At 44.9% G+C, this 22,332-nt stretch overlaps 1 protein-coding gene and 1 long non-coding RNA gene across 7 annotated transcripts; one reads left to right on the forward strand and one right to left on the reverse strand.

Moving 5' to 3' along the window:
- Positions 1 to 2,157: 2,157 nt before the first annotated feature.
- HTATIP2 (HIV-1 Tat interactive protein 2) lies at positions 2,158 to 21,987 on the forward strand. Of its 6 annotated transcripts, none has more exons than XM_081851809.1 (6): positions 2,158 to 2,277; positions 5,401 to 5,660; positions 8,723 to 8,830; positions 10,276 to 10,413; positions 17,059 to 17,120; positions 19,865 to 21,987. In XM_081851809.1, exons 2-6 carry the CDS (start codon positions 5,466 to 5,468, stop codon positions 20,079 to 20,081), a joined length of 720 nt encoding a protein of 239 aa, XP_081707935.1. In that variant the 5' UTR covers positions 2,158 to 2,277; positions 5,401 to 5,465; the 3' UTR covers positions 20,082 to 21,987. The 6 variants fall into 6 exon arrangements, with proteins under 6 accessions (XP_081707935.1, XP_081707939.1, XP_081707938.1 ...); XM_081851810.1 differs by lacking the exon at positions 2,158 to 2,277 and adding an exon at positions 2,570 to 2,771; XM_081851812.1 differs by lacking the exons at positions 2,158 to 2,277; positions 5,401 to 5,660 and adding an exon at positions 2,555 to 2,771.
- LOC309336256 lies at positions 8,598 to 19,776 on the reverse strand. Its single transcript, XR_014153948.1, has 2 exons — positions 18,203 to 19,776; positions 8,598 to 8,800 (listed from the first exon to the last, which is right to left on the reverse strand). It is a non-coding gene; the product is annotated as an uncharacterized lncRNA (long non-coding RNA).
- Positions 21,988 to 22,332: the final 345 nt, after the last annotated feature.

The raw sequence follows: 22,332 nt of genomic DNA on the forward strand, positions 1-22,332 counted from the left end.
AGACTGAAGGTACATTCTTTCACCTTTGGTGGACATGCCCAAGGATTAAGACTTTCTGGGAGATGATCTATAACGAAATGAAAAAGGTATTTAAATATACCTTTCTGAAGAAACCAGAGGCCTTTCTCCTGGGCATGGTTGGCCAATTGGTGTTAAAGAAGGATAGAACTTTCTTTATGTATGCCGCAACAGCAGCAAGAATACTTATTGCAAAGTATTGGAAGACACAAGATCTACCCCCCCCCCCCGGGAAGAATGGCAGCTGAAGGTGATGGACTACATGGAACTGGCGGAAATGACTGGCAGAATCCGAGACCAGGGAGAAGAGTCGGTGGAAGAAGATTGGAAAAAATTTAAAGTTTATCTACAGAAACATTGTAAAATTAAGGAATGTTAGAAGGATGTTGGAATGAAGCTATGTGGTTTTAGCAGAAATGTTATAAAGGATTAAGTAAAAATGGATTGGTAATTAGTGAAAGAGGAGAATGTAAAATTATAGTATATCAAGATAATTTTTTAGGATAAAAACAAAGATGGAAAGGACTTGCTAAAATATCTAATTGAACTAGAATACAAAAAAGGGAGGTGTGAGGAGGTCAAGGAAATAAGCAAAGGAAAGAAAGTTATGTAAAGGTTGGATTTGTGTTTTTTCTTTTTTTGTTCTTTTTTGTTTTTTGTGCTTTGTTTGTTTAACTTTTTCTACTTTTCTTTCTGTAACCTTCAAAATTTTAATAAAATCTATTATAAAAAAAAAATGAAATTCTTGTCTCCTAGCAAAATCCAAGCCCACCCACTTCCCAATCTGGCATTTGTCACAGCCCAAGTCTCCAAGTTCTACTATGGTCATTGGGACATGGCCCTGCTTATTATAGGACAACAACCTATGAACTGCCCGACCCCATGGGCATAGCCAGGATTTTTGTTAGGGGGGGAGCTTTTTTTAGGAAAGTTGCTGAGCTTTTCTTGGGAAATCATGGGTATAAAGTATGGTTACCAGATGTCCCCGTTTCCCAGGGACAGTCCCCGGACAAAATCCGTCCCCAGAATGTCCCCGGATTTCATTTAATGTCCCCGGATTTATATTTTAAGTGTTGTAGATTTATTAGTAGGGAATGAATGTTGCGTGATTGGTTCAACGGCACAAGACACATCATATGGGGACTTGTAGTGAGGCAAAATGGTGGGCACCATGGCAGCGAGCAGCTCCTGAAGCCAGCCAGAGACAACTGCACTACCAGGCTGGCTCCAAGCTGCTGAGGTTGCCCCTGCCAAGGCGGAACCAGGGACACCTGGAACGCCAACTGGGGGAACCGCAGACCCAAATCAAGCCGGGAGTGAGAGCGCCTGGCCACCCAGCCAACTGCCCAGCAGCGCTCCAGGGCCAGTAAAAACCCTGGAGCCAACACAGGGAGAAGGAGAGGAGAAGGAGAAGGAAGAAGAACACAGAGGGGAGCCCTGACCTTGCTGCTCTGCCACCACAGAAGAGAGGTAGGAGAGCACCGGGAGGGCAAGGACCTGTGGCCAAGCCCAGGCCCAGGCCCAGCCTATTCCACAGCTGATAGCGCTCCAAGAGATCAGGCCCAGAGGAAGGCTGCGCGACAGAGGAGACCACAGAAGAGAAGATATTACTTCTTAATTTTCTTTAAAAATGATTTTTTTCAAACGAACTTTTTTTCTCTCGTTTTTTAAAAAAAGTGTCCCAAATTCTTTGAAAAAAATCTGGTAACCTTAGTATAAATACCCCGCAAAAAGGATATTGCGGGGGGGCAGGCTTCTGCTGGGGGGGGCAGAGAACCTCAGATAATTGAGTACTTTCAATGCTCTTCAACAATATTTGTGGATGGGGGAGCTGCCCTGCTGCCCCCCCCCCCTTTGGCCTCGCCCTGCCCTACCCCCCCCCCCAAAAAAAAAGTTCCTTGGGAGGGGACAAAGGCTTGCGATCATTTTGTTAAGATTTCATTCTCAATGCAAATGCGTTTCCAGGACCAAGGAAACCCCAAATAAAAGCGAACACGCATCAGCCCAAAGACGTCGCGAGATTAACACGACGGGGCGGTTGAAGCAGGGGGGAAATGCGCAGCTCATCCTGAATCTTCGCCGCGAAACATTTTCCTGGCTTTGCGGGGGTGGACTAGATGGCCGCGGGGCGTCCCTCGCCGCTCTCCAATCCCGCTCGGGAGGCGGAGAGCGCAAGGCGCGCACGTGCGCATGCGTCCCCGAGCGCTTCGTCCCGGCGGAGAAAGGGAAGAGCGGCGGCGGTTTGTCTGCTCTCGGCCGGTGAGTGGCGGGCGGCGCGGGAGGTGGCGGGGCGCGCGGGGAGGCAACGCGCCGCTCTCCGGCTGCGCAGCCCTGGGAAGGGGGCGGGAAGGGCTTTGGGGAACGAAGCTGCCCCCGGAGAGGAGCCCGAGGGGGCGCCCCTGGGGGGTCTGCGGGCAGGAGCCGGGGCTGCCCGGGGCCCCGAACCCCGGCGCCCTTTGCCCCCAAGGGCGATCGATGCGCGGCCGCACCTGGCGACGCGGGGGCGGAGCTGGGGAGGCGGAAGAGGGCGAGGGCTGGGCGTGCTGGGGCAATGGAGTGCGCCTCTGAGGGTGAAGCCAAAGCGCTGTGTCCCCGTCAGTGTGGGCGGAGGGCCTGGGCTTGTCGGGAGAACAAGACGCCTCTCTCAGCCGAACTGATGTGCCAAGGGAAGCAGAGCCATGTGTTTGGCACCCGCAGGAGTTGCTGGCAGGAGGCACCATCTCACCGTCTTGGGGACGCCCCTCAGGATTTGTGTAGGATTTACTCCTAAAGCTTTTCTTCCTCCAAAGATAACCCTCATGGCAGCAGAGGTTTAGGACCAGAGTTTTCCTTCTCCTACCTTCCCAGGCTGAGGAGCCCCATAGACCCCCCACTTCCCTCGACTGCACGTGCAGGGGCTTGAGGGTTGGACCCACTCTTGATATCTTCCGCCCAGAGCCTGTCTTCACATGCAGGGGAACTCCTTAACTCATCAAGGGTCTGAGACCCATTGGCTACCTTCACCTGGTTTAGCTGTTCCAGGGGTGGGGCCACTGTCACATGCTGACAGCTTCTAGAATCTAGGAGCTGAGGGGTTGGACTCTCGGGGGATCCCTTCCAACTCTGCAGTTCTATGAACCAGCACTGGTATCTGGTTTGAAATCATGTCTGTTCTTAAACCAGGATCTAAGTCGCTTAGAAGTAGGTGGGGCTTCCAATGATGTCATTGCTTGCTTGCATGTTTGCTTGCTTGTTTGTTGCATCTATATTGCAGCCTTTTCCTCCAAGGAGCTCCAGGTGGTATACATGGTAAGGTAGCAAAGGGGTGGGAAGTGCGGGTGAGGGGGGACTCCCACTCTCATCAGCCCCAGTGGGCAGGAATGGCGGTGGGAGTTCAGCCTTCATCTGGAGGAGCAAAGTTTCCTCGATGCTGGGATAGAATGACAGGATTGCCTGCCCAAGATGCAAAAGTCATGCAGTATATTGATAGAGGCTTTTAAAAGAATGCTCTTTTAAAAAAAGAAAAGAAAGAAAATGAAATACCTTGCAATTGACTGTCCCGTTTTCTTGACAGGCTTAAAAAAATGGTGGTTCTCTTGCCTAACAGTGCAATCAATCTTTCCCTTTTTTACTCATCCCTGTTGACTTCAGTGGGAATGAATATGGGAAGATTCAAGACAGACAATTCACCTATGGAATTAGCTGCCACAAAATTTCACACTAGCTACCAACTTGGGTGGCTCTGAAATGGAATTAGGCAAAGTCAGGGAGATTAGAGCCTGTCAGTGAATAGGAGACACGATGGCTTTGTTCTCCTGCCACTGTCAAAGGAAGTGAACCTCTGACTGCCAATTGCTGAGATGACAATTGGGGAGATAACGGCTGTTGCATTAAGGTCCTCCTACGGCCACCTGAGAGCAGGATGCCTGACTAGATGAGCCCCTCACCTCATCCAGCAGGCTCTTAAATTCTTAGAATGGTAGAGATGGAAGGGATCCCAAGGGTCATCTACTCCAACCCCTCCTGCAGAAATCTCAACTAAAGCATCCTTGGCAGATGGCCATCCAAGTGCTGCTCAAAAACCTCCAAGGAAGGAAAGTCCCTTCCACTGTCTAACAGCTTTTACCGTCAGAAAGTTCTTCCTGATGTTCAGTCAGAATCTCCTTTCTTGTAACTTAAAGCCTTTGGTTTGAGTCCTGCCCTCCAGACCAGGAGAAAACAAGCTGGCTCCTTGTGACAGCTCTTTAGATATTTGAAGATGGCTATGACCGTGGCGTTTCATGAGCTCATAGCACCTGGGGAGGCACATGTGAGCTGGAGGGATGTGTGCAAGGCAGGGGGGAGGGCGAAGGAGCCCACCATGGCACCCCAGCCCTTGCCGTCAACCCTGCCAGAGTGACCCCGCCGCAGATCCAAGCAGGGTTGTGCTGCGCCTCCTACCTGCCGCACAGCGGGGAACACAGCCAGCTGACATTGCACTTGTGGGTGTGAACCAGGCGCTCCCACACAGGTGCCCCCCATGTGGCCCAGTGTTCCTCTCCGCAAACGTTGGTTCCTCTGACCGGGCTGCGCTGCACCAAGGGCACCTGTGGGGGGCATCTGATTCATGCACCCTCAAAAATCCCTGCCCAGGGCCACTGCCCCTCTGGGCTCTCCTATCTCCTCTCAGTCTCCTCTTTTCCAGGCTAAACATTACCAACTCCTTCAACCATTCGTCATAAGGCTTGGTTTCCAGACCCTTGGCCATGTTGGTTGCCCTCCTCTGCACACATTCCAGTTTGTCAATATCCTTCTTAAATTGTGGTACACAGGACTCCTGGTGTGACCAAGGCAGAATAGAGCAGTGCTATGACTTCCCTTGAAGTAAAGGTAAAGGGACCCCTGACCATTAGGTCCAGTTGTGGCCGACTCGGGGGTTGCGGTGCTCAACTTGCTTTATTGGCTGAGGGAGCCGGCGTACAGCTTCTGGGTCATGTGGCCAGCATGACTAAGCCGCTTCTGGTGAACCAGAGCAGCGCACAGAAACGCTGTTTACCTTCCCGCCGGAGCGGTACCTATTTATCTACTTGCACTTTGACGTGCTTTTGAACTGCTAGGTTGGCAGGAGCAGGGACCGAGCAACGGGAGCTCACCCCGTCGCGGGGATTTGAACCGCCGACCTTCTGATTAGCAAGTTCTAGGCTCTGTGGTTTAACCCACAGCACCACTTGTGTCCCTTGAAGTATGTTCATCTTTAATCCTCACAACAACCCTGTGAATTAGGTTCGGCTAAGAGACTGTGAGTTACCCAAGATCACCCAGTGAGTTTCATGACTGAACAGGGATTTCAACCCCGGCCTCTCAGGTCTGAGCTCAACCCTCTAACTACTATACCATACTGACTCTCTTATGACTTATCCCCAGGTAAGTGTATAGTTTACATAGGATTGTGGTCCCCTCTCCGCCACCTCTGTTGACCTGCCAACAGCATGACTGTCCCAAGCACAGAAGAAATGAAGAGCTTCTGGAAGAGTTTCCAGGAGAAGAACCAAACCTGTTTCATCTTGGGTGCTTCTGGTGAAACTGGGAAGGAACTCCTAGCTGAGCTCTTGAGGCGACAGCTTTTCTCCAAGATTACCCTCATTGGCCGCCGGAAGTTGGAAGGATCACTTTACAGCAATGTGGTAATGAAAGCAAATGTTCCTTAAGTCATTGTTGATTTTTAAACATACCGTATTTTTCCCTCTATAACACGCAGAATTTTTCTCCTAAAAAGTAAGGGGAAATGTCTATGCGTGTTATTGAGCGAATGTGTGGTCCCTGTAGCCAGTGCATCACACATTTTCTTCGAGGGTCGTCTTCGCTGCGGTCAGCAGAAGCCAGGGAAGTGCTTGCTAGGAGGTTTGGCCACTCTGCAGCACGACTGTGTGTTTGCTAGTGTGTGTGCTTTGTGAGTGTGTGGTTGCCTGTGTGTTTGTTCACTAGCGTGGGTGCTTGGAGGGAGTGAGAGAGTGACTGACTGCTGCATCTTCTGCAATTTGCCTTTTAAAAAATTGGAAGCAGCGGGGCAGTAAAAGCCACCTCCGAAAGCCCCATTTTTCCCTTCTAAGGCTGCAGCTCGGCTTTGGGAGCCCTGAACCCCTGCCTTGTTCTTGAGGGATCTTTAAGGTTTTCCCTTTAGCTTTAACCCAGCCCCCTTATTTTACCAGTTTATCTTCATTCTCGGTGTGGTAAACTGATTGCAGGCAGCCACACGTGCGTTCGAGCCTCCCGAGAGAGAAAGCTGTTGCTTTCCTGCATTCTGCCTCAGGGTCTTACTGCCCACCCTCTTCTGTTTCGTTACTGTGTTTGCTCCAACGGAACAAAGAGCAGAGAAAACCCCTCCCCTCCGGGGGGATCCACATGGATCCTCAGGATCTTTGCATTGGGTCACCCCAAATTCACCATCAGATCACATAGCATATCCATGGCTACAGCCTGCACCAAAAAAATCACGCACCCACTGTTGCCTGGGGCTGCAATGGTGCAAAAATGTGGTTACAAAGCATGGATCCACATGGATCCTCAGGATCTTTGCATAGGGTCACCCCAAATTCAACATCAGATCACATAGCATATCCATGGCTACAGCCTGCACCAAAAAAATCACGCATCCACTGTTGCCTGGGGCTGCAATGGTGCAAAAACGTGGTTACAAAGCACAGATCCACATGGATTCCCAGGATTTTTGCATTGGGCTACCCCAAACTCACCGTCAAATCACATGTCTGTGGCCACAGCATGAAGCACAAAAATTATACATCCACTGTTTCATTCAGAATTTTTTTTCTTGTTTTCCTCCTCTAAAAACTATGTGCGTGTTATGGTCAGGTGCGTGTTATCGAGCGAAAAATACGGTAGATCCAGATTCTCTTTCCCTCACCCCCGTTTTGTCCTCCCACCAACGCTGTGACGTAGAGTAAGCTATGGTAAGGTAAGGGTAAAGGACCCCTGGACGGTTGTCCAGTCAAAGGCGACTATGGGGTGTGGCGCTCATCTTGCTTCAGGCCAAGGAAGCTGGTGTTTGTCCACAGGCAGCTTTCTGGGTCATGTGGCCAGCAGGACTAAACTGCTTCTGGTGCAATCGGTCACCTTGACAAGTGCCAGAGCGCACAGTTTTGTTTACTAAGCTAAGAGATAGGTAAGCCCCTGACATGAGCTAGCAGTGTGACGCAGCAGCTAAAAAAGCCAATGCAATTCTGGGCTGCATCAATAGGAGTATAGCATCTAGATCAAGGGAAGTAATAGTGCCACTGTATTCTGCTCTGGTCAGACCTCACCTGGAGTACTGTGTCCAGTTCTGGGCACCACAGTTCAAGAAGGACACGGACAAACTGGAACGTGTCCAGAGGAGGGAAACCAAAATGGTCAAAGGTCTGGAAACGATGCCTTATGAGGAACAGCTAAGGGAGCTGGGCATGTTTAACCTGGAGAAGAGGAGGTTAAGGGGTGATATGATAGCCATGTTCAAATATATAAAAGGATGTCATATAGAGGAGGGAGAAAGGTTGTTTTCTGCTGCTCCAGAGAAGCGGACACGGAGCAATGGATCCAAACTACAAGAAAGAAGATTCCACCTAAACATTAGGAAGAACTTCCTGACAGTAAGAGCTGTTCGACAGTGGAATTTGCTGCCAAGGAGTGTGGTGGAGTCTCCTTCTTTGGAGGTCTTTAAGCAGAGGCTTGACAACCATATGTCAGGAGTGCTGTGATGGTGTTTCCTGCTTGGCAGGGGGTTGGACTCGATGGCCCTTGTGATCTCTTCCAACTCTATGATTATATGATTCACTTCCCTGCCTCTCACCTAGGGTCTGCTACTTCCATTTGGGTGCAGTCCTTCACCCCCAGAAGGGAAGACCCCAAAAGGATGGCTACCTGTGTTGAATCCTCCTTGTGGTGGGCAGCCCACTGCCTGCAACATGCCTGGCTTCTCTCCCCATCTGGAAACACAACCTCAGGGTGCACTGAGTCCATTTTTCCTGTTTCTGAGCAGTGCCAACCAATTAACACTGTTTCATACAACAAGATGCTCCTTTGTGTTTCTTTAATAACTCGGCTGTCACGCCAAGATGTTGCTGCTGGATTTCTCTGTCAGAAACCACAGAGACATCTCTTAAGACGGTGGGCTTGGCTGATAAAAGATGCTCTCCGAATAGAGCCAACAGTATTCAGAATGTTACACAAAACACACAGGTGGAATCAATTAATTAATATTATAGGTAAAACTTATAACCAAAAGAACAACAAAGAAGACACTCTTATGGGATGCTTCAGAAAGCATTGGGGGCAACACAGAATGTGGTATGGGGCCGCAGACAAGCTGCCCAGCTCTGCCCTGCAAAAATCCCCCACACTGGCTGGCAGGAGGTCTGGAGCAGAGAGGTGTGGGTTGGCCAAACAATCCTTGGAGAAATTGTAAATTTCTGCTCTCTAGGAAAGAATGGCAGAGCCAGCGGATGAGAGATGGGGTTACAGCACCGCTTAACATATGTATTTCCCCCCATACACACATAAGTAGTCTGTGCTTGGCTTCCACATGTGTGGAGGTGTGGAGGCTTCTAGGGAGTGTGATGACAGCTACACCAGGAGATAGAAGTGAGTTTACTTATTTGTTTGAAGCTCCATTCCTCCACGTGGGTCATTTTTTTAATTTGAAGATTTGCATGTTGTTTTCTCCTTTTGGCTCCTCTCGTGCTCTGCATCCCAGTCCCAAGAAGTTGTTGACTTTGAGAAACTGGATGAATCGGCGGCTGCCTTCCAAGGCCATGATGTTGGGTTTTGCTGCCTGGGGACAACAAAGGCCAAAGCCGGAGTGGTGAGCAACCAATGCCAGCAGGAGGGCGTGGCAGTATTTTGTGGGTGGGAGGATAGATAGATAGATAGATAGATAGATAGATAGATTCTTTATTGTCATTACACAAGTGCAACATTGCACAAGTGCAACGAAATTGGATGCCATCCCTTAAAAACAACAAAAGCAAAACAACAACAACAACCAAACAAACCACATTCCAGCCACACCCACACCCACACCCATCAAACTCCCAGGTCACACTATCGAGTTACTGCATTTAAGAAGGCCACAGCTCTTGGATAGAAACTATTTTTCAGTCTATTTGTCCTTGACTTGATGTTTCTGTATCTCCTGCCAGAAGGCAGTAGTACAAACAGACTGTGTCCCGGGTGAGATGCATCCTGCAGGATATTGTTTGCTTTCCTAAGACAACGGGAACCGTACAGTTCTTCCAAAGATGGGAGGGGATGACCAATAATCCTTTGGGCTGTGGTTATGACCTTCTGGAGCACCTTCCTCTTCCTAGCTGTACAGCTGGAGAACCAGGCACAAATACAGTATGTGAGAATGCTCTCTATGGAGCCTCGGTAGAAGGACACCAGCAGTCTCTCACTCAGATTGTTCTTCTTTAAAAGTCTGAGGAAATAAATTCTCTGCTGGGCCTTCTTCACCAGAGCAGTGGTATTTGCGCTCCAAGTCATGCCCTGATCGATAGTCACTCCCAAAAACTGAGGAACTGAGGAAGATGGCAAGGCCCACACAGCCATGGGGAGCCTCAGGTCAGGAGCCATTCAAGCACCTGTATTGGTTCCGTGACCATCTCCCCACGCCACACACCCTCCACAGCTGCCACCCCCCTCTTCCCTCAGCCACATCTCCTGGTGATGCTTCTTGCTTGCCTGCATGGAGGATGGAGAGTGGCCTGTGAAGAAACTAGCCTAGTATGCAAATGTAAAATTCACATCTCTTGTTCCGCACATTTTTGCCACTGGCATGTGATCCCTGGAAGGTTTCTCAAATGAAAAGTGGCTCCCTGTCTCCGGAGTAAAAGGAAATGGGAGCTGCATGAAGCAGCCACCCAAGCACTTTGGTGTGGCCTAATGTTTGCTTTCTTTTCCTTTGTGTCTGAGAGCTGTGAGGGTGAAATGGGAGTGTTGGGACCTTGGCAGAGGATGCAATAGGAGTTGTTCATTTATTACATATGCACAACATTTCTTCCAAGTTGCATGAGGTTATCTAATTCTTTGTTCACAACAACCCTGTGAGGTACACTGGACTGAGAGAAAGACTAGCTTGCCCAACTTGAACACAGGTCTTTCCAGTCCAAGTTTTGCCCTGCACTAGCTGTCACCTGCTAGTTGAACCTACTGAGTGAAAATTATTGGTGTTTAAATATGGCTTGAGTCACCCTTACCCTTTGGAATAGAGAGGATTTCCAAATAAATGTTACTTTCTCTGGCCTGCAGGATGGATTTGTGCGGGTCGACCGTGACTACGTTGAGCACTCTGCGAGACTCGCCAAAGCTGGTGGCTGTCACCACTTCGTCCTGCAGTCGGGCAAAGGGGCCAATAGCTCGAGCCGCTTCTTCTACCTCCGGGTTAAGGTGTGTCTTGTTGGAGAGAGCCTAGTCCTGGGGTGCAAACCCTCTGGCCCTCCAGATGTTGCCAGACTCCAGTACTCATCTGCAAGTTGCAGTCCAGCAACATTGGGTGAGCCACAGGTTCCCCAGGTCTTGAATTGTCTTTCAAAACAAAGTAATCAATGTCTGGGAGGAGACGCCAATTTTCTGAGCTGTTCTGAATTCTGTCTTTAAATGCCAAGTTCTAGGTTTTAATTTTATGTACAGATGGCTGTGGCTCTAGGCTCTACTCTTCATTCTACTGCTATTCTGGATATTAGCAGAAGCTAATAATAATAATAATAATAATAATAATAATAATAATAATAATAATTGCCTTTCCTCCAAGGTGGTTTACAGTGTTTTCTCTCCCTCCCCCAGACCATTAAACTTTCACAAAAGCCCTCTGGGGTTTGTTAGCTGAGAGAGATTAGTAACTGTGCTACAAATTAAAGACTCTTAGTGGGACTTTTGCCTCTGGACTTTCTGTTTCTTTGTTGTGGGTGACTTTGGATGGTTACAATTTCCCCCTCTAGAGGGCTTTAGTTGCATTACGGTGTATCCAGCGGGACTTTCCACTTGCAACTTTCCTGTGTGAATGACCTTGAGTTATGAGCAACCCGCCAGAAGAGATTTCAACAAGAAGTAAAACAAAGCAGGCTCAAAAACAAGCTCAAAAAAGAGGCTCTTTATCAGGAGCAGCAGCTGCACAAGAAAAAATAACAGCAGCATCAATGGAGTCAATGACACAGGCTCTGCTCAAAATAAATCAGTCACTAGAAGTACTCACCAAGCAATCTGCAGAACTTACTAAACAGTCTACAGAGAATTCTAAGAAACTGACGGAGTTGACAACAAGATTAGACCTGAACACAACAACAATTTCATCTAACACAGATTCTATAAACCGTTTGGTTCAAGAGTCTACGGAAACAAGGAGAATAGCTGAGAGTGCTAGGTCTACTGCCGAAGAAACCAAAGGAAAGTTTGCGCCTATTGCAAAAAAAGTACATGAACATGATACAGCATTAGCCCTACTAGAACTGGAAAGGAAAAGCAAGAACCTGAAATTAAGACTGGTTCCAGAAGAGGAAGAGGACAAGCTTGGGGAATTCCTCACAGATAAATTTCAAGATTTTTGGAATGATGAGCTAGATGGAGAAGAAGATGAATTTGTGATAACCTCAGCCTTTCGGATTGGCAGGAAGCAAGGGAAGAAGCCAAGAGATTGTTTAATTACCCTGGGATCAAAGGAACAAAGAGACAAAATACTGAACCTACATTTCCAGAAGGCCTTGGTCATTAAAAATTCTCAGATCCAGATTTTCAAGGATATTCCTAAATATTTTTTGGAGGTTAGATCTCAATTTAAAGAATTAGTTGATCTACTTAAACAGAATAATATTCCATTCAGGTGGGAATTTCCACAAGGGCTGTCCTTTAACTTTAAAGGGAAGAAAATTAAAATAAAAACAAACCAGGATAAATAACTCTTTTTGGAAAGAAATCAAGAGGATCTTCAGAAAGGAACTGTTAGTGAGGGGGAAGTACCGGACATTTCAAATCTATCATTTGGACTGAACCGAGCACCGACCGAGGAGGAACAACAACTTGGTGCAGTCGGTGGAAGAGCTACCCAATAACAAAAATGTCTCTGCAACTCTACAGCTGGAATTGTAATGGTTTGAACCACCCTCGAAAAAGGGGCCAAGTATTTCATCTATTAAAGAAAGAACATCTAGATGTAATCTGTCTACAAGAAACCCACATTGCCAGGATACATAGAAAACTTTTAATAAACAAGAGATTAGGACAAGAATTTATTTCATCAGATAGAGTTAAGAAAAGAGGAGTTGTGATCTATGTTAAGGAAAAATTTGAACCAAAACTGATTTTTAAGGATGACCAAGGAAGATACCTGGCAGTGGAAATTCAAATTCATGGAGAAAAGATGTTGATTGTTGGAGTTTATGCACCAAACGAGGGGAAGGCTGAATTTTTCAAGAAGTTGCACGAGACTTTAATGGACTTTTTGGATTTTAAAATCATAATGATGGGTGATATGAATGGAGTCGTCTCCACAAACATGGACAAGGCCCAAAGACAAACAATATCTAATGATGGAAGACTACCAAAGACTTTCTTTGAACTGACTGACACTATGGACCTGATTGACATTTGGAGAACTAGGAACCCTCTGGAAAGGGAGGGGACCTTTTTCTCTGAAGCAAAAATGACATGGACTAGAATTGATCAAATATGGACTTCTAGTAATCTGGCATCAAAGGTTAAAAAAATAGAAATCTGCCCAAAGACCTGTTCTGACCACAATGCTGTCAAGATGGAAATGAAACTGACAACAGCTGGAACCTTTAGATGGAGAATGAATGACACCCTCTTTGGAGATGAGGAAATTTGTAAAAAGGCCCAAAAAACACTTAAAGACTACTTCGAGATTAATATGAGATCAGACACCGAAAAAAGAGTTATTTGGGATGCAAGTAAAGCCGTGATGCGTGGCTTCCTAATACAACAGAATTCAATAAAGAGGAAAAAACAGAATGAGAAGAAAGAGAAAATTTGGAACCTAATAAAAGAAGGGGAGAAGAAATTGAGATCTAAGCCTAAATCTCATGAGATATTAAGAGAAATAAAATTCTATCAAACACAATATATGGAATTGATGAATCAGGAAATAGAATGGAAAATTAAACAAATGAGACAAAAGACTTTTGAGTCCGCAGATAAATGTGGGAAGCTACTGTCTTGGCAACTGAAAAAGAGGCAAAAATTGAATACAGTGACATCACTTGAAGTAGATGGGAAGTTTATTAATAAACCAAATGAGATAAGCAATTGTTTTCAAAGTTTTTTCAAGAAATTATACAAACAAGGGCCAAAAAACGAACAGGAGATAGAAGAATTTATTGGAAAATACGGCCTACCAAAAATCTCTGAAAATAATAGAAGGAGTTTGAATGAGAAAATTACAGATCAAGAAATAGAGAGCGCCATTCAGGATATGCAGCTGGGAAAATCACCAGGACCAGATGGACTAACCGCGAGATATTATAAAGTACTGAAGGATTGGTTAATACAACCATTGAAAGAAGTCTGCAATCAAATTTTGGAAGGGAAAAAGGCTCCCGAATCGTGGAAGGAAGCATTCATTTCACTTATACCGAAGACAGAAACTGAGAAACATCAAGTTAAGAATTATCGCCCTATATCACTTTTGAATGTGGATTATAAAATTTTTGCAGACATTTTAGCAAAAAGATTCAAAAAAGTGTTGTTAGAGGAGATTCACAGGGACCAAACAGGCTTTCTACCAGGCAGGCAATTGTCAGATAATGTGAGGAATATTATAGATATTCTAGAACTTCTGGAAACTGACATAAATAGAAAAGCTGTTTTGATTTTTGTGGATGCAGAGAAAGCCTTTGACAATATTTGTTGGAGCTTTATGAAGAGGAATCTCCAAGGGATGGGGGTAGGTAAGAACTTTGAAAATGGTATAAGTGCAATTTACTCTGAGCAAAAGGCCAAACTAATTGTAAATGGTATGGTTATGGACGAAATTCCAATAGAGAAAGGGACACGACAGGGATGCCCAATCTCTCCTCTATTGTTTATATCGGTACTGGAGGTTTTCCTAAATATGATTAGAAGAGACCAGCTGGTTAAAGGTATACAGGTCGGAACTAAACATTATAAGTTAAGAGCATTTGCAGATGATCTAGTTTTGACATTACAACAGCCAGAAACCAGTACAAAAAGAGTTTTGGAACTTATTGAAATATTTGGTCAGGTAGCAGGTTTTAAATTAAATAAACATAAGACAAAGGTGTTGGAAAAAAATCTTACGGTGGGGGAAAAAGACAGCTTTCAAAGAGAAACTGGTTTGGAAATTACTAAAAAGGTAAAATATCTGGGGGTGAATTTAACATCTAAGAATGTGAACCTATTTAAAGATAATTATGAGAAATGTTGGGCTGAAGTGAAGAAAGATTTTGATATATGGTCAAGATTGAGACTTTCCTTGTTAGGCCGAATTGCTGTTATCAAGATGAATGTATTGCCGAGATTGTTGTTTCTGTTCCAGACATTGCAAATTCTAGATAAGATGGACTGTTTCAAGAAGTGGCAGAAAGACATATCTAAATTTGTCTGGCAGGGCAAAAAACCCAGAATAAAATTTAAGATTTTAACTGATGCAAAGGATAGAGGGGGCTTTGCCCTGCCGGACTTAAAACTTTACTATGAAGCAGCAGCTTTTTGCTGGCTGAAACCATGGCTACTTCTTGAGAATACAGACATTCTGGACCTGGAAGGTTATGATAATAACTTTGGTTGGCATGCATATTTATGGTACGACAAGGTAAAGGTACATAGAAATTTTAAAAACCATATTGTTAGGAAAGCATTGTATAATGTATGGAATCGATACAAAGATTTGTTTGAAAGTAAAACCCCTAGGTGGTTGTCACCAATGGAAGCCAAGGCGGTAAAAAGACTGAACATGGATACAGATTGGCCAAAATATTGTGAAATTATAGAATATGATGGTGAAAAGTTGAAACTACAGAGTTTCGAGAAATTGAAACCTAAAGTCCGAGATTGGTTACATTATTTCCAGATCAATGAAACTTTTAAGCAGGACAGAAAACTAGGATTTCAGAAGGAGAGGTCAAAGTTAGAAACAGAATTGCTAGAACCCAATACTAAGAATTTGTCTAGAATGTATAATCTGCTGCTAAAATGGAATACACAGGATGAAACGGTTAAATCAGCTATGATTAAGTGGGCACAGGATATTGGTCATGATATTATGTTTGCTGACTGGGAGCAGTTATGGACCACAGGTATTAAATTTACGGCATGCAGTGCCCTGAAAGAGAACATAATGAAAATGATCTATAGGTGGTACATGACCCCAGTCAAGCTTGCAAAGATATATCATTTGCCCAATAACAATTGTTGGAAGTGTAATGAATGTGAAGGAACTTTTTATCACCTTTGGTGGACCTGCCCAAAGATTAAGGCCTACTGGGAAATGATCTATAACGAAATTAAGAAAATCCTTAAGTGGACATTTGTAAAGAAACCGGAGGCTTTTCTCCTGGGCATGGTCGGCCAATTGGTACCAAAGAAAGATAGGACCTTTTTTATGTATGCAACAACAGCAGCAAGAATCCTTTTGGCGAAGTATTGGAAGACTAAAGAATTACCTACTCTGGAAGAATGGCAGACCAAGGTGACTGAATTCATGGGACTGGCAGAGATGACCGGCAGAATCCGTGACCAGAGGAAAGAGACAGTGGAGGAGGACTGGAAAAAATTTAAAATCTATCTTAAAAATTGTTGTAAAATTTCGGAATGTTAAGATGTCAAGGGATTGGATACAAAGAATTACAGCTATAAATTGAAATTTATAAAACAGAATTTTTTTAAAGAGAATTAAATATAAAAATGGGATGAAGAATTGCTAAAAATTTTAAAATATGGATGCAGTGAAGGGGAGGTTCGGGGAAGTCGTGTTATGTTTATTTGTTTTTTGTTTATGTTGTAAAATCAATAAAAATTATTTTAAAAAAAAAAAAGAGAGAGATTAGTAACTGGTCCATGATCATCACGTAGCTTTCATAGCTGAGGAATAATTTGAACCTGGGTCTCCCCAGTCTTGGCCTGACACTATCAGCACTACACACACGAGCGTGCGCACGCACACAAACAACCCAGAAGCAACACAGTGTTTGTGGTTGAAAATGAAGAGGTCAAGATCAGTATCCCTGCCATAATATGGTGTGCTGTAGATGCGAAGCCAATGTAAGCCCTAATAAAGGGATGTGGTAGGGCAAGAGTGCGGGGGGGTGGGGCTTGGGTTGGATCCTCAGCCCATGCAGCTCAGTTTCATGACCTGGTAATCCAGTGTAAGTTACACTGATGAAAAGGGAAGTGTTACTCAAACCCTGTTTTAAAGGCTCACTTTTCTTCTGCCAGGCTTAGGCCAGCTCCGACAGGAGAAGCTGCACTCCTGAACAGAGTTTGGATCTGGTGTACTTTACGGTGTTTTGCTTCTGTATAGGATTGCTTCATCAGCTGCCCCTGCCCTGGTAATTTTGAAGCTGGATTACTGCAGTGCACTTTTCATGGGGCTGCCTTTGAAGACAGTATGGAATACTGCAGCTAGGTTGTGAACAGGAATCAGGCAAAAAGATAATATCTTGCCTGCATAGAAACAACTCTACTGGCTCCCAGTGAGTTTTCAGGTTCAATTCAAAATATTGGTTTTAATCCCTAAGTTCTAATACATTTTAGGTCCCAGATAAAAATCCAAACAAGTTGTTTTCCCAGTCTCTTAAAAAGTGAAATATTTTAAAACTTGGAGCAACTTGATTTTACACTCTTTAAATTGCCTGTTGATGTTTCAGATGGTTTTTAATTTGCTGACTTAGTTTCATTGTATAATAACAGTAATATTTTAAATTGTACCTCTTGTTTCTTATTACTGTGTTAACTACCCTAGAAAAATGAATCTATGTTAAAAGTGCAGGATAAAACTTTTGTATGTAAATAAATGAACGTGTGTGAGAGAGATCTAATATTTCATTTCCTCTTCCCCTACAGGGTGAAGCAGAGGACAGGGTCCAAGCAGTTGGCTTTGACCGTTGCTCCATTTTTAGACCGGCGTAAGTAATGCAAAGTGTGTGTTTGTTTGTGTGTCTGTGTGTAGATTAGGGATGTGTGGGTGGGATAGAAGGAAAAGCACTCAACTATTGACGGCCGTTGTGGGGATGATGAGTGGTTGATGGGCACATCACAGTAGCGCTTGGGGGCAGGTTATACTTCTGTGCATTGACCGACCCACCCCTGCAGATCTATGTATTTAAACCGTCTCCTCCCAACAGGCACGAACTAGTTAACTCCTATCTTGTTGTCTACTCGGGAGCAGATCCCAAAGCACAGTGTGTGAATGTGAGGAGGCTTCAGTCCAACGTAACCTGTGGATAAGACACGAGCAGCCCTGCACCCAGTGGAAAAACAACAACAACAACCTTATTTTCCGCTCTATAGGACGCACTTTTCCCTCCTAAAAAGCAAGGGGAAATGTGTGTGCGTCCTATGGAGCGAACGCAGGGGGGAGGCAGGTGGGAAATGTCCTAAAGAGCCGCACACAAGCTCCGTGCGGCTCTTGCGGGCTTTTCCCCAGGAGGGAGAAGGGACTGACTGGCCGCACCAGTCCCTTCTCCCACCTCGTAGAAAAGCCCACAGGAGCCATGCACCCTTTAAAGCGGCTTCTGCAGGCTTTTGCAGGAGGTGGGGGAGGTTTTGAAAAGTTCAGCCTGCCATCTTGATTCAGATTGGTACCCCATTGTAGCCACACATAGTTAAAAAGATGTTCCTTGTTCCCAGGAACCATTTTGAAGAATTTGGTTCCAGTATCTTAAGAGGTGTCTAAATGCATAACTAACAAAACAACTTTCCGAAGTTTGTAGTAGAAGAGGACTGTTCCAGTTTGGTCTCAGGGGGTATATAATGCCAGTTCAGTTGCCCTGGATTGGTTACCCTTTAACCACCCTTTGGTATAGGTATTATTAAAGAAGTTGGTAAAATAGTGGTTATGGCTCCACCCTTCCAAGGGCAGTTTGGCTTGATGTAATCCATCCTATTTATCTTTCCATCTCAAAGGAAACCCAGGATCACAGGTATGAGGTTATGGCATAATCCGCTCAACTTGTGAAGCCAGTTGGAATCCAAGATACTGACTTACCAGAGGCCTCCCCAGTGGGTTTTATGACTGAACAGATATTTGAATCTTGATCGCCTCAGTTCCAAGTTCAGCCCTCCCATGTAACACTGGCTCTTGTTTGCAACAGGTCGCTTGGCATCATTTTACTCCCAACAGTGGCTAAGTGCGCATTATGACAACGTTCTGTTGGGCGTTCCAGCTCTTCTTGAGGGAGTTGTCACTAACCAGATCCAGGCTCTCTTGGATGAGACCAATTTCCACCTGTGTTTAGGCCTGGTTTAGACTGAAACTGCCTTGGTCATCCTGTTTGATTATCTTTGTCAGGACAGAGACAGGAGAATGTGACTCGGTTGGTTCTCTTTCATCTCTCAGTCTTCTGGAGCAGCTGAATTGGCAGTAGGTGGTGGCACTTGACAGTGGTTCTGGTCCTGTTTGTATGGCCATCTCCAGAGGGTTGTGCTCAGGAGATGTGAGGTGCCACGTCTTCCATGCTGTTTAAAATCTTCATGAAACCACTGGAAGGGAATGTGGAGTATATTGCCATTAATTTGCAGGTGATTTGCAACTCTATTTCTGCAGGTGTAGAAGTGGATGTTCTAGACCAGGATGAGACCCAGTAAACTGAAGTTTAATTCAGATAAGATGGAATCACTGTTAATGGAGGTTCCTTGGACTGAATAGGTGGGGTTCAACCTGTTATGGATGGGGTTGCACTCCCCCTATAGAAGCAGATGCACAACGTGGAGTTACTTCTGGATCCACTCCTATCACTGGAGGCAAAGTGACCTTGGTGGCATGGAGTTCCTTCCATGAGTTCCAGCTGGTGGCCCAGCTGTGACTTCATCTAGAGAAAGAGAGCCTAGCTTCCGTTGTCTACCTCCTGGTTAGATTATGCCAGTGCATTGACTTACCTGTGGGGCTGCCCCTTTCCCTTCATTAACCTGCCTAGACCCTGCATTCATTATCTGGGGTGTGGAGGGTGGCAACACAAGATCAGGCCTTCTCAGTGATGGCTCCCTGACTCTGGAATTCTCTCCCCAGAGAGATGCACCTAGTGCCTTCACTGTTAACCTTTAGGCACCAGGTGAAGACATTCCTATTCACTCAGGCATTTCTCTCTTAATTGGAGTTATTATTTCAGTTAGGTGGGATGTGCCTTTTCATGTTGTTGCAGAATGAACACTTTTAGTTGATAATGTTTTATCTTCTGAAGTATTTGAAGTTTAATCTTATATTGTTTTTTTTAATAAAAGCAAGTCACTTGGAGACAATTTCTTTGTAGTAAGTGACAGATAAATATAAGTAAATAATAACCCCCAAACCAGTAGCTCCCACCTCTGTATAAACTGGTTTGCTGTTTCAGCAGGAGTGAACGGCCCCCTACCACTGTAGCTTCCATGTTGGGGCCTAAGGCAGATACTTAATATGCCCTGTTTGAAAAATTACTGTATTCACTGTCCTGAATCCAATACACTTGGTCTTTTATATGATTCACTGATTTTGCTGTCTCCAGAAATGCCCGTGATAGATGCAGCTTCCCCCCCCCCCCCTGCTTGCTTGTACTCTAAAAGGTATCCAATGTGTTATCTGTTGCCTTCCAGAAGTCACCATTCTGAGCAGCCGTAATACCTGGTGACATCAGACAACTGAAAGGAAGTGGTTTTCTCCTTCTGTCTCCTACAGAGTGCTGCTGTGTGATCGCCAGGAGTCTCGGCCAGCAGAGTGGATGGCCCAGAAATTCCTAGGAGTGGTAGCCCTTGTCTTCCCCACAGCCCTTTCTGTCCCAACAGTGACTGTGGCGCAGGCAATGCTGAATCATGTGGTGATGCCAGGAAAGGAGGGCCAGAAGGTTTATGTGCTGGAAAATGCAGATATACATGCCCTTGGGCAGGCAAAATAAGGGGCGAGGGTATTGTTTCCTAGATGACCTAGTGGCAGAGGGTGTCATCATTCCCCAAACCCAGTCTTTCCTGTTCTTCCTTTCCGCCAGAAGGTGCCCCTCAAGCAGTAGGGCCTTGCCTGTTAACTTGAAACCATTCCTCTGTGTCTCCATGGTAATGGGACAGACCGCCACACCTCCCATGGCAGCCATTTTGAGTAGCACTGCTGGTTACCAGAAGGACAAATATTTGATTTTCACTGCTGTGCAATGCTCACTAAAGATTGTAAAGCACATCTATGGAGGGAGGGTGCTGCTTATGGGGTCACTCTCCTCTGTGCCTTGATCTACGGGAGATCTGTTCTTGGTACAAGTCTTCTTTTCCTGTCATGTATTAAAATAAGATCCTCACAAGTGCTTGTTTCCTTACTGCTTTGAAGGTACTGATCAGATCCCTTCTGGGCTAACTGCCTCTTTAGGAATGTGGCTGAAAACCAGCCATAACTGGTTTGTTCCTGTCAGTATCTATAAAATGTGTGATTGGGATACCCATGTCTGAAAACAGTGGGTCTGTCACCATCATTTGGACCAAAGATTATACCCTTCTAGGCGTTTCTGTGACACAGGAAATATTTGCAACCCTGGCAGGACTGAGCTGTCAAGCTTTCAGACACGTAACAATCTGAGCTGGCGCTGGGAACCTGGCAATCTCTTCCTAGTCCTATACCAAAGAAGATTGTGATTTCTTTTTATGTTGAATTTCTGCTTATGGCGCAAGGGAAAAATGGAATGTTATTCAACTCTCATGGGTGAAAATGAATAAGGGATGCTTTTTCTACACAGGTTGAAAAGAGGAATGTAATAATGAACAGGACTCAAATATTATCCACCACCCCGGAATTTTCAGCTGTGCTTCAAAGCTGTGTTACAGCAGTCACTTACAAGTTCCCAAGAGGGCACAATACATGTTCACATGATCTCCATTCGCATGAGGTACACCAGTCTTCACCAAACTTGTGTCTCCTGTGCATGTTTTGGACTACAGTCCCCATCAGCCCCAGGCAGTATGGCCAGTTCTCAGGGATGATGAAGAGAAAGTCCCAAGACACCTGGAGGGGACCAGGTTTGGAAATGTTGGCACACACCTTTTTAGAGAAAGCCTTGTGTGAAGTGGCCTACAGATTGTGGAGGAGGGGCCTGTACAGGAATCTGCCTGGTGTATTAGCCATAGCTGAGCTCTGGTGCTTCAAGTAAAAGTCTAACTATCTTCGGCTGAATGCTACTAAGTGAAGCTTTCTGATATTTTCGTGGATTTATTTGTTTTGCAGTAAGACTTGACCTTGTACAGTGAAATGTTCTCTCCCTCTCCTCCCCTCATGCATCCCTAAATCTGTTCTGAGGGTTCCCTGAACCCTCCAGAGCAGATCTAGGGAGCAGTAATTCGTATTGTGTTAGCACAAATCTTTTCTGCATGAGATCTACCCAGTGACAAGACAGTTATGAATATGAGCTTGAAAGAAAAGTGCTCAATATTAGACTGTACGCCCAAGTTATCTGCATTGGATCTGACTGGTAGATCCCATTCAGATAAATTGAACATACAGTCCAATATTCTGATCCAGCACTTTTCTTTCAAGCTCATATTCATAACTGTCTTGTCACTGGGTAGATCTCAAGCAAAAATAGGTATTTCAGTGGATAATGCAAATGTTGAGAAGCAAAGTGAGCTAGCAAAGAAATGTCAAAACAATATTCAGCAAACAAGGCTTGGGAAAACCTGTGGACTTGACTTCCAATTGCATTTTATTTGATTCATGAATCAAAAAGTATGCTATTTTTATGAAACAATTATGGTGTTGGTGATATTTCTAAAGCTGTAAATGTGTTTAATTCTTATTTATATATTCATTAAAATCATTTAAAAGGTTTTAAAGTTTTGTAGTGTAATGATTACATGTTAAAATGTTAGTTATAGCTTGAAATACCACTCCAAAATAATGTGTGTTCTTTAGATTTTGTTTCCATTTTTCCTCCTTATTGCGTCCCAGCCAGCTCAAAATATAAATTATTAAAAAAACTTAGGAGCCAGCACTTAAATGCAGCATCAAAATTCAAACACATAAAATTAGAGCTGCTAATGTTAATTAATAGATTGACTAACTAAAGCGTTAATTGAAGTTCCTGACTGTCCATTTTAGTCAGTGCAGCTGAAAAAAGGCCTCTGATCTTTGAGGCTCTCTCAATTCTGTTTTCGAAAGGCAGGCTGGCTTTA

This window comes from Podarcis erhardii, assembly GCF_964252035.2.
Source record: "Podarcis erhardii genome assembly, chromosome: 2".
In the NCBI taxonomy this organism is placed as follows: domain Eukaryota; kingdom Metazoa; phylum Chordata; class Lepidosauria; order Squamata; family Lacertidae; genus Podarcis; species Podarcis erhardii.

Bases quoted from the DNA above. Each gene is read 5' to 3' on its own strand.
- HTATIP2 (XM_081851808.1), top strand. From the start codon at position 8,319: ATGGGGCCGCAGACAAGCTGCCCAGCTCTGCCCTGCAAAAATCCCCCA. The intron at 8,831-10,275 runs GTGAGCAACCAA...TCTGGCCTGCAG, and splicing joins CAAAGGCCAAAGCCGGAGTG to GATGGATTTGTGCGGGTCGA. The intron at 10,414-16,516 runs GTGTGTCTTGTT...GCTTCTGTATAG, and splicing joins TCTTCTACCTCCGGGTTAAG to GATTGCTTCATCAGCTGCCC.